This window comes from Psittacula echo (genome assembly GCF_963264785.1).
Source record: "Psittacula echo genome assembly, chromosome: 1".
Classification (NCBI taxonomy): Eukaryota; Metazoa; Chordata; class Aves; order Psittaciformes; family Psittacidae; genus Psittacula; species Psittacula echo.
Genome location: NC_137735.1, coordinates 113,222,904 through 113,234,670, shown reverse-complemented (window position 1 = coordinate 113,234,670; position 11,767 = coordinate 113,222,904). Strand labels below are relative to the sequence as shown.

The 11,767-nt window shown below is 52.1% G+C and overlaps 1 protein-coding gene across 1 annotated transcript; it reads left to right on the top strand.

Moving 5' to 3' along the window:
* Positions 1-1,154: 1,154 nt before the first annotated feature.
* On the top strand, positions 1,155-2,201 carry CYREN (cell cycle regulator of NHEJ). The gene is made up of 2 exons (XM_080620536.1): positions 1,155-1,653; positions 1,942-2,201. The coding sequence occupies exons 1-2, from the start codon at positions 1,606-1,608 to the stop codon at positions 2,173-2,175; spliced, it is 282 nt and encodes a 93-aa protein (XP_080476662.1). The 5' UTR covers positions 1,155-1,605; the 3' UTR covers positions 2,176-2,201.
* Positions 2,202-11,767: the final 9,566 nt, after the last annotated feature.

Genomic DNA, 11,767 nt, shown 5'->3' with positions numbered 1-11,767 from the left:
CAGAACATATTCCACGTACCCTCATCAGCGGCGTTTTCTTGTCTTTGTCACGAGGGTCTAGGCGGCACTTATTTTCTGCCAGAAATCGAATGACATCTGCATGCCCATTCTCACAAGCAAGATGCAGAGGTGTCCTAGAAATTAGACATGCTCTGTTAACACTGACAGACAGCTGAAGGTCTTGTTTCAGGCTGTGGTACCCACCACACAGGCCAACAAGCCTCAGCTGGCAAAACAAAAAAAAAGCCAAAAGCAAGCTTTCTCATTGCAGAGCAGGTGGCAGCGGTTGCACACCCAAAGCCTGGGGCTGGCTAGGAAAAAGCCACAATGTGTCTGTTGTGTCAGGAGACGTTTCCTCAGCGGTGTCAATGAACTCACACAGACTCCTGTGCCCAGGCACTGGTCCCTGCCTCCAGCGGCACTGCCTGGCCACCCAGCGCAGCAGAGACCACGTCTTGGCAGCCTGGAGCCTGTGGTGTCTACCTAAGGCTATGGAGTCTGCGTAATCCCCTGGGCTTTCGCCCTGTCAGTCCCGTGCTAGAAGTGTCACAGAGACAGTGGGGATGAGGTTTCTAATAGCAACGGGAAGGCTGTGCCCTGTCTTTCTGCAAATCTATGCCCTGCCCAAGCAAGCCGCTCAGCCTGGCAACAGAGGAGGAGCCGTCTCTGCTTGGATGAAGGCCTGCTGAGCTCCACAAAAAACTGACTAGTGGGACAGGTGATCTCCGAGGTCCCTTCCAATCTGGTATTCTATGATTCCATGACCAGGCTGGCAGAGCAAGGCAGGCACGGCGGGGCGAAGCATCTACCGCCTCCCGTCCCAGCTTGGGCAGGCCTAGAGTAAGGCCAGCGCTGTGGAGCCGGCTACCCTCCTCAGCTGCTTGTGACCTAGCGTGGGGGGCTTTGCTGGCTCTTCCAGCCAGCGAGGGTGGAGGCTTTGCTGCAGGCACTGCCCGCCCGTTACCGCTTTCGCGCGTCCGTTACGTTGATACGGAAGCGATTCCGCCTCACGAGCTGCTGCAGCTCGACCAGGTCCCCGCTAGCGGCCGCTCTGTGCCAGGTGCTACTGCTCTTCGGCTGCAGCCCGCTAAAGAGTCTGGCGAGCCTCTGCATGCTGCGGCGGGGACGAGGGGAGGGCACAGCCCGTCCCGGGGTGAGCGGCCGTAGGAGAGGAGTGGGCGGTAAGGGCGTCTGCCGCAGGGAGCGTCCGGGACTGCGAACCGCTGCCGCCGCTCGACACCACTGAGCTCCGAGGCCTGCTCCCCTCGCTACCTGCGGGGAGCGCGCTCGGCGCGTCACAGAGGGCTTATGACGCCGGACCGAGCCGTGCCTCCGCCGGGAGCGCGCTCTACCCGTTGAGGCTCCCGCGCCGGCCATGGCGAAGGCGGCTCCGCGGCGGCGGCTCCTCCCAGCCTGGATGGGGACAGCGAGTGACGATGGGCCGGCCGTGGCCCCGGTCCCCGCGGCCGGGCGGCGGAAGGCGGCGGCAAGGCCAAGGTAGCGGCGCTGCCGCTGGGGCTGGGGGCACGGGGGACCGTGCCCGTGCCAGTCCGCGCTGAGTGTCTCCGTCCCGACGCGGCGCCCAGGGCGGCGGCGGTGCACTGCATGAACGAGGCGGAGCTGGTGAACGCGGCCCTCGCGGTCCTGGCCGAGGTGAGCCCTGACCCTGGTCCTGGCGGGGCACGGGCAGGAAGCGGGAGGCGGATCTGGGAACGCTGCCGAGCACCGCCTGGGTTTCCCGGCCCCCCCGCTCCGTTTCTCGGAGGCTGCCGCGGCCTGAGCAGTGCTCTTGTCCGTCGGCGCTGCGAGACAAACCCAGCGCCCCCCGCGGACCGGCGAGGAGTGTCCCGCGGGGTGCTGGGCTGCCCTCACCCGCAGCTCCTGGGGGCTCCCGGGGTGAAGCCGCGCACAGCCGGGTCTCTTTGTTTTCCCTTTCGTCAGAAGCTACAGCGCGAGGAAGAAGAGGAGAAGGCCTGGTCCAGGAGTGAAGAGGCGCGGGAGCTCCAGCCAACGTCAGGCGAGGCTCCTGGAAACACAGCCAGCACGGGGGGAGGCAGCGACCGCAGTCCAGCTCTCCCATCCCCTCCCGAGGCTGGTGCTGATGCAGAGAGGACTGGCTGGGAGGACTCTCAGGATGATGTTCTGAAATATGTCAGGGAGATCTTTTTCAGCTAACGCTGCCCCTCTGTGGCTGCCCGGGAGCAAAGGGGCCAGTGAGGAGGGTGTCGCCGTCCCACAGCACGGAGGACGGTGGGAGGAGGGTGTGGAGTGGGCTGTGTATCTGCTGTGTTGGTGGCCTATGGAGCTGGTGGGATGGGTCGGCATCCTCTTCCCGGCCTGAAGGGGGGCTGAATAAACCACATGAGGGTGGCACAGGTGCGAGAGCCTTTATTGAAATGAAGAATCAGTCCAACCAGCATCACCAACCACATCCCCCACACCAAGACCACAGCAGGAGAGAAAATGCACCCTCATGTCCCTGAAGGGGATGGGGAAAAAGCAGGTGATTCTTTGTGCAAGGTTGCAGACAAAGCATAGAGCAGTGCTGTGCACCACTGTGGCAGAGAGGCCCCATGCAATGCTGTGGCTGTGGTGGCCCAGCTGAGGCACTGCAACCCAGCCTTTGCCCAGCCCCCCAAGCACACCCTTTCGTGGGCTTGTGTGGGTCTGAGCCTTGTGGTGACGTGCCCTCACACAGAACCAGTTCTTCTGGAGTCTCAAAGGCTGCTGCAGTACTGGGCTCAGCCCTGCAGTATCACTGGGGACAAACCTGCAGCTCTGCAGCAAAATCCTCTGCTTCCTCATGGAAACCTGTAGTTTCTTGCTACTCGCGTGGTGAGGGACGGAAGCACTAGTTTCCTCCGAACTAGGGCTGAGACATAGAGCATTCACGGAATGCGGGTCAACAACGATTTATTGCGCAGTTAGAATTCCTTATATTTGCCGCCCAAGCACCTCCCCAGAGTCAGCTGGTTCCTGTCCTTCCTAGCAGCTTCCCGTCCATGCACCAATCCCTACATCTCCCCTGCTTCAAGACTAGAAAACTCAGGGTTTTAACAGCTATTCCAGATAACAACTTATAACTCTAATTAACTAAGTAAGAAAGGTTTGTGCCACTAAGTATTCAAACATGGTGCGTATTACATAATCAAACAAGAAGGAAACAAACATCCCAATACTAATAAACACAGAGCGTCAGCCTAAAGGGACCTAGACACAGGTGTTTCCGGCCTGACTGATGTCGTCAACGGCCGGCTACAAAGTTCGTAAGGCACGTCATGACTGGATCCGTGACTGAAGTCATCTGGACACATAAGGGCCATGGATGTCATTTCACACCTCTTTCCATCACTCTCTCCCAGATACAGCTGAGCGCCAATCACCACCTGTAAAACATAGCTCAAATACAAACTTACAGACACAGCTACAAATACGGTAATAATCATTTTGCCGGTACCCAGCGTAGCCCAGTCTCACCCTCTACACAGGCATAGCCCCGTCCGTGAGCACGTAGGGCAAATGGACCTATCTTACCCTTTTCCAGATCTTTCACCCGTACCTGTGGATACAGGGGTTTGTCTAGAGGTGGAGCAAAGTGCGAGCTCATCGGGGATTGTTCACTTGATCCACGCCAGAATTGATTTAAACTAGTCAGCGCAGAAAGTAAAAGTCGGCGCACACGGACTGCAGGAGCTCCTCCGGGTACGGTCTCCCCCGCCTCAAGACACACGAGGAGAGCTTTCAGAGTCCGGTGCGCGCGTTCGACGATAGCTTGGCCAGTGCTGTTATGAGGACAACCGGTCTTATGCTCAATGCCCCACTGTCGTAAAAACGAAGCCACCAGTTGACTTGAATATGCTGGGCTGTTGTCGGTCTTGATCTGGCTAGGGACTCCCAAAATCGCCATGACCTCGCGCCAATGCAAAATGGCCGCCTTAGCATCTTGCTTGCGTTGTGCCGTAGCCAAGATGACACTGCTACAGGTATCAACCGTGGCATGTAAATAGCGCATAAAAACTGGAGCGCAACAGTCAGGGAGTGGCAGACCTTGTGCAACACGGTCTGCCCTATTGTTTACCTTCAGTTAGGAGTCCACGGATGTGCGAATGACTATTACAGTGTTCTGGGCAAATTTCAGCAGCTCACTCAGACAAAGCCTGAAAAAGGACTTGCGCACACTCCATCGTAGCCTCAATGGCCAATGGGGTCCGCAGACCACTGTCGTAGCACAGTAGCTACAGTATATGCTTCCAGAAATTGAACTGCTATTGGCTAGACGTAACCAATATAGATTGTGATTGGCTCAGAAGTGCAGTCCACACATTTTGAAGCAGATAACAAGCTAGCTAAAATTATCCATTCGCTACCTTTCTCACATAACTTGCAGTTTCACCATCCCGCTCCCACATCTTGTTAGCCTTGAGCAAATGCCAAGTTCCTTATGCTACTGCACGTAACTGTCCTTCAGTAACCTAAGGCTAGGCCTTGCAGCCTGGGTAAGTTGAATTCAGGCCTTGCAACTTAACTCAGAGCTTGGCCAAGACCAAACAGCTGGGATTGCTCACATGTCCATTGTTCAGCTGTATTCTTCATAACCACCATCTCCTAAGGCTAAGACATCTGGGTTGGTCATGAAATGTCCACCGTCCCTTAGCCACTCCACAATTCCCTCTTTTTGTTTTTGAGCAAACCAGACGGATGTTACATTTTTCTTAACCATAGATATCACACCGCAACATATAACTTGCTACTAATACAAATAAAACTAACACACATAATATAGCTACTCCACCCATCATCTTTTGTTAGCCGTTTAACCCCCTCTTTCAATTGTTGTATACTCTTATAAATTGATTCCAAATGACCTGACAAATTCATGCAGCACATCCCCTTAAATTCAGCACAACCATGCCCCTGTGCCAACAATAAAAAGTCGATTGCTGCCCTATTTGTGAGGTGGCATGACGAACACTATCAACATCAGTCAAGAGCCCACTTAGTGCAAGCATAGTAGCATTTGTCACTTCCTTCTTATCTTGCTGGGATTCCTTCAGCTTTTGTTGTCCCTTGGTTCATGTTCGACTCCACGTAGGCACTTGCTGATCTGGGTACACGGCTGTTCTTTGCCAGAAAGTCATCCACATCTCCGCCTTTTTCTTTTTATACAAGCCAAACACGCTTTGTAGCACTCATTATCATTCGTTGGATACATTAAAAATACACAGCAACAAAATCAAAATCGTTAAAATGATAATAAACACCATTAGTCCACCTTTTACTAGAGCAACCAGCCAACCTGTCAGTCCCCATTCACCTAACAAATTGTCCAGCCAAAAGGCTTGCCCATCCTCATACACCATGTGTAAGATCTTAGCATGTTTCCATATTTCTTCAACATAGGTCAATCACAGGCTGCTGGGTCTGCCCTTTTTCTCCTGGATGGCTCTCTGGTAAGAGGGGAGGCCATCCCCTCACATCAAGGTCTGGCATGGCATGTGTCCCCATCGCTCCACGCTTGCTGGGTTGCAGCCAACAGCGGAGCTAAAGGTTCTTCTTGGTGGCAAACACAGAGGCCAACCCAGTCTTGCCCTTGACTGTGGCAGCAGGCATTTGGTCAACCTCAGTTCTTGTACCTCGTTGTCAATGCAGAGTTTCACCTGCTTCATCCAGTAACAAGTTGCTACTGTGGCAAAGCACACACAGATTTACATTACCAGAGTAACTATTACAGGTTACAACAGCATGTTGAAAATGCTGATGGCAGCAAGAAACCAGCCAAAGAATTTTCTTACCAGTGGAGTTCTCCCACCCTCTTAATTTGTTCCATTACCTGCTTTATAACACTACCATCATATTAGAATCTTTCTAGCTTTTGCCTTAGCATTTTCTAGCAGCTGCTGCAAATTTGCATGCTCTAACATCTTTTACAAGTAACAAGTCCACACAATACAAGGTATAGTTTCCCATTAGCAACTGGCTAGTAAATACAAGTGGTTTTATACACCAAATCACAGCGTCTAATACTAGCTAAGTTACAAGCACACGTAGTCAAGTTGTTACTTTTCAGTTGCCCTCAAGTGATGTCCTGTAATCATCTATTTTTCTCCTTCTCTATCTCATTCTCCTTGGGGTATTCACTGTCAGCTCCTGTAGCTGAGGCATCGGGTTCCTCCACTTGTCTGTCCAGCTCATGGCAAGGCTTTGCAAACTTTGCAGGCAGCTGCCATGGACCTGTAGGTAGGAGAACACAAACATACCCCCTCTCCCACGTTATCAGCTCTTGAGAAGGAGGCAGGTTAAAGTGATTCAAAGGCATTCTGATGGGAAAGAAATGTGAAGCTACAGCTGCCTGCCTGCTTATCAGCAGCCATAAATACCTGCCAGCAACAGCACTTTGCATTAACCCTTTCTTGTCCAAAATGTTAATCTGCTACCCATTAAAACTTTTACACAAACCCAACAACAAAAAATATACAGAACACTGTCCGCCCTCAACACACACACACACACACACACACACGGGATCCCACAAGCAAACTCCATACAATTACAGTATTTGAAACACAAAACCTAGACAGTCATTATTCCCACTATACGGTCCCTCATATGGAACGTGGCGTAAGGACCCTGTGAAGACAATCAAAAAATCAGCTCCAAGCAGCATCATCGCAGTGTGAGGTGGCAGGCTCAACTTCAGCGGGCGTCCCCGCAGAGGCCCTGCCTCCCCCCCATCGCATGAGCCTTGGGCTTTCACACTGACCAAAACGCACACTCATTCCGATGCAGGTGGCCAGCCTACATCGGAAGAAGTGGTCAGCAATATCCTTAAAAAGTCTCCAAAGGCTAATAGAAACATGGATATACATGGATATATATTTGCCAACTTCTAATACATGTGGATCACAGAGAGACTATCAAATGAGTTGTATATGGGGTTTCAAGTCCACAGCCTGCCACAGTACTCATATAACATGTTCAAAAGGCTATAAGGGTACTTTTTTTTTTTTTTTTTTTTTTCCCCCCTAGAAAATCAAAAACAAACTGAACACTCCTGCCTGGTAGCCAAGGATAAAGACAATGTCATTAGTAGGGAGGATTCCCCCAGGGTAGACTTTGAGGGTTGTTGTCGCTCGTTGTGGGGAACCCCCCTGTCCCCTGCCCTGTCGCACAAAGGGGAGTGTTGCCAGGGCTCACAACACTCCACTTCCCGTTTCCTTGCTGCTGCCGTTGTTGCTGTTGCCGCGGCCGCGGTTTCTGGCAGTCGCACTGCAGCTCCGGCGCTGCCCGTGCGGCCCGGGGGCTCCGGCTGCGCCTCCCGGGGCACCTTCCTCCACAGCTCCCGCGCAAGGGTCTGCACCCGCGGCTCCTCCACTCGCAGCACCTCCGTGTCCCGCAGCCGCTCCAACAGCTGCTCTCCTGGAGATAACCTTCTCGATAGCACCCCACGTCTCCCCTAGATCTGCTGCTTTCTTTTCCCCAGCCAAGACCGCTTCCAAAAGCTCTTGGCAGATCCGTCCCCATTGGGAGGTATCTAATACGTCCACGGGGGCCTCCACCGCCCCCCGGCCTCGCAACCATTGGATGCAGTGGCCCGCTGGAACCGAGTATATCACCTTCGGCAACCCAGCTTGCTGCACGAGGGCCTCCAGTATCTGTACCACGTGGCTCACATCCATCGCTATCACGTCGGGGTCACCACTTGTAGTTTCTTGCTACTCGCGTGGTGAGGGACGGAAGCACTAGTTCCCTCCGAACTAGGGCTGAGACATAGAGCATTCACGGAATGCGGGTCATCAACGATTTATTGCGCAGTTAGAATTCCTTATATTTGCCGCCCAAGCACCTCCCCAGAGTCAGCTGGTTCCTGTCCCTCCTAGCAGCTTCCCGTCCATGCACCAATCCCTACAGAAACCCTCCTCGTTAGAATCATAGAATAGTTAGGGTTGGAAAGGACCTTAAGATCATCTAGTTCCAACCCCACTGCCATGGCTCTGTTCAGCAAGTTGTTAAGCTGCCCCTCTGGGTACGCTGCTGCTGCAGGGGCTGGATGTGAGCCACTTCACCGTAACTGAACTAGAGTCACTCCAGTTACTATTCATAGAATCATATAATAGTTAGGGTTGGAAAGGACCTTAAGATCCTCTGGTTCCAACCCCCCTGCCATGGGCAGGGACACCTCATACTAAACCATGCCACCCAAGGCCTCATTCAACCTGGCCTTGAACACTGCCAAGGATGGAGCATTCACAACCTCTCTGGGCAACCCATTCCAGTGCCTCACCACCCTCTCAGTAAAGAATTTCTTCCTTATATCCAGTCTAAACTTCCCCTGTTTAAGTTTTAACCCGTTACCCCTTGTCCTGTCACTATAGTCCCTGATGAAGAGTCCCTCCCCAGCATCCTTGTAGGCTCCCTTCAGATACTGGAAGGCTGCTATGAGGTCTCCACGCAGCCTTCTCCAGGCTGAACAGCCCCAACTTTCTCAGCCTGTCTTCATGCAGGAGGTGCTCCAGTCCCCTGATCACCCTCGTGGCCCTCCTCTGGACTTGTTCCAACAGTTCCATGTCCTTTTTATGTTGAGGACACCAGAACTGCACACAATACTCCAAGTGAGATCTCACGAGAGCAGAGTAGAGGGGCAGGATCACCTCCTTCGACCTGCTGGTCACGCTCCTTTTGATGCATCCCAGGATACGGTTGGCTTTCTGGGCTGCGAGCGCACACTGTTGGCTCATGTTCATTTTCTCATCGACCAACACCCCCAACTTCTCCACATGGCTGCTCTGAATCTCTTCTCTGCCCAATCTGTAGCTGTGCCTGGAATTGCTCCGACCCAGGTGTAGGACCTTGCCCTTGGCATGGTTAAACTTCATAAGGTTGGCATCAGCCCACCTCACAAGCGTGTCGATGTCCCTCTGGATGGCATCCCTTCCCTCCGGTGTATCAACCGAACCACACAGCTTGGTGTCATTGGCAAACTTGCTGAGGGCGCACTCAATCCCACTGTCCATGTCACCGACAAAGACGTTGAACAAGACCGGTCTCAACACCGATCCCTGAGGGACACTACTCGTTACCGGTCTCCAGCCGCACATTGAGCCATTGACCACAACAACTCTTTGTGTGTGGCCATCCAGCCAGTTCTTTATCCACCGAGTGGTCCACCCATCAAATTGATGTCTCTCCAATTTAGAGACAAGGATGTCGTGTGGGACAGTGTCGAACGCTTTGCACAAGTCCAGGTGGATGACGTCAACTACTCTGCCCCTGTCCATCAGCTTCGTAGCCCCATCATAGAAGGCCACCAAATTGGTTCAGGCAGGATTTCCCCTTAGTGAAGCCATGCTGGCTGTCACCAAGCACCTTGCTGTTTTTCATGTGCGTTAACATGCCTTCCAGGAGAATCTGCTCCAAGAGTTTGCCAGGCACAGAGGTGAGACTGACTGGTAATTCCCCGGGTCATCCATTTTCCCCTTCTTGAAAATGGGGGTTATATTTCCCTTCTTCCAGTCGTCGGGAACTTCACCTGACTGCCATGATTTTTCAAATATGATGGCCAGTGGCTTAGCAACTTCATTCGCCAGCTCCTTCAGGACCCGCGGATGGATTTCGTCAGGTCCCATGGACTTGTGTACGTTTAGGTTTTTAAGATGGTCTCGAACCAGATCCTCTCCTACAGTGGGCCTAGGGTCTTCATTCTCACAGTCCCTGCGTCCGCCTTCCAAGACTTGGGTGGTGCGGTCAGAGCCTTTGCCAGTGAAGACCGAGGCTAAGAAGTCATTGAGAACCTCAGCCTTCTCCAAATCCCGGGTAGCCAGTTCTCTCCATATCTTCCGGAGGGGGCCTACGTTGTCCCTAGTCGGTCTTTTATTCGCTACGTACCTATAGAATCCCTTCCTGTTATCCTTAACATCCCTAGCCAAGTTCAATTCTAACTGGGCCTTAGCTTTCCTCACCTGGTCCCTAGCCTCCCGGACAACATCCCTGTATTCTTCCCAGGCCGCCTGTCCCTGCTTCCACCTTCTATAAGCCTCTTTTTTCCTTTGAATTTTCCTGAGCAGCACCTTATCCATCCAAGGAGGTCTCCTGGCCCTCCTGCTGCACTTCCTTCTAGTTGGGATGCAACACTCCTGAGCTTGTAGCAGGTGATCCTTGAATAACAACCAACAGCCCCCCTGCCCTCTAGGGCTATATCCCATGGAACCTTACTAAGCAGGTTCCTGAAGAGGCCAAAGTCTGCTCTCTTGAAGTCCAGGGCAGTGAGCTTGCTGCACGCTCTTCTCACTGTCCCGAGGATCTTGAATTTGACCATCTCATGGTCGCTGCATCCAAGGCTGCCCTGGAGTGTCACATTTCCAACCAGCCCTTCCCTGTTGGTGAGCACAAGGTCAAGCACGGCACCTCTCCTTGTTGGCTCCTCTATTACTTGCAGAACAAAGTTGTCTTCCACACGATCGAGGAACCTCCTGGATTGCTTGTGCTGGGCCGTACCTTCACTCCAACAGATGTCAGGGTGGTTGAAGTCCCCCATGAGAACAAGGGCCTGTGAGCGTGAGGCTGTTCCTATCTGCCTATAGAGCACTTCATCCACAGATTCCTCTTGATCAGGCGGTCTGTAACAGATCCCCACAGTAATGTCCCCCATCGCTGCTCTCCCTTTAACCCTGACCCACAAACCCTGTCGACTGCTCACCCGTCCCCAGACAGAGTTCCATACTCTCCAGCCTATCCCTAACATAAATAGCAACTCCCCCTCCCCGCCTGCCAAGCCTGTCTTTTCTAAAGAGTCTGTAACCTTCCATTCCAACACTCCAGTCGTAGGAGCCATCCCACCATGTTTCTGTGATGCCTACTATATCATACTCCCGTAGTCGTGCACGCACCTCTAATTCCTCTTGTTTGTTTCCCATGCTACGGGCGTTTGTATAGAGGCATCTGAGCCGAGCTGCAAATGAAGCCGGCTCATTGGCTGGAGCAGCTGGAATATCTCTGCATCGCTCCGAGCATTTATTGTAGGTGCTGGCAACTGACTGGGTGTGTTGGGATGGAATGATGCCCCCCTCCCCCAACACATCTAGTTTAAAGAAACCTTGACGAGCTTGGCAAGCCTTCTACCAAAACCTCTCTTCCTCTTCTTTGCCAGATCAGCTCCACCAGCCCCCAGTAGACCTGGCCTACTAACGTGGGTCCCGTATTCAAAACACCCAAACGCCTGACTATGACACCACCCTTTTAACCATTTATTAACTTGGCCAATCCTCCTAGCTTTTTTAAGGTCCTCTCCTGTACCCTGGAGAATTGATGATATGTTTAATAGGGGTATCATCTGGTCAGTGCAGGGATTCTTGCAGTGTTATCAGTTACCCTGACCTTAACCCCTTTGCATAAATGGAATCAGACTAGTGTCTTCCATGCTTAATTAAATTAGGTTTACACAAAACCAAATAATATACCTCATATTAGATTGCTCTGCAAAATGTAAGGCTGAAAAAAAGCATATTGTTTTAAGTGATGCAACAGACCAAGCTCTGTATCAATGCAGTTTCATTTCACTTCAGGAAGGCCACCTGGGGTAGGTACAGAGATCTGCTTCCAATGAACTGGTTATTAAGGTTTGGCTATAAGATTTGTATGAAATTTCTTAAGGAGTGTTAAATTAAGGACTGTGACTATTAAAAGTCTGATTTTAGTAACATTTCTAACATTTACTCTGGTACTCTTTATGAGATGCAGAGAACATATAATAAGTTGTGGTATATCTGAATAG

Coding starts and splice junctions, on each gene's coding strand:
- CYREN (XM_080620536.1), top strand. CDS start 1,606: ATGAACGAGGCGGAGCTGGTGAACGCGGCCCTCGCGGTCCTGGCCGAG. Junction 1,654..1,941: donor CCCTCGCGGTCCTGGCCGAG/GTGAGCCCTGAC, acceptor CCCTTTCGTCAG/AAGCTACAGCGCGAGGAAGA.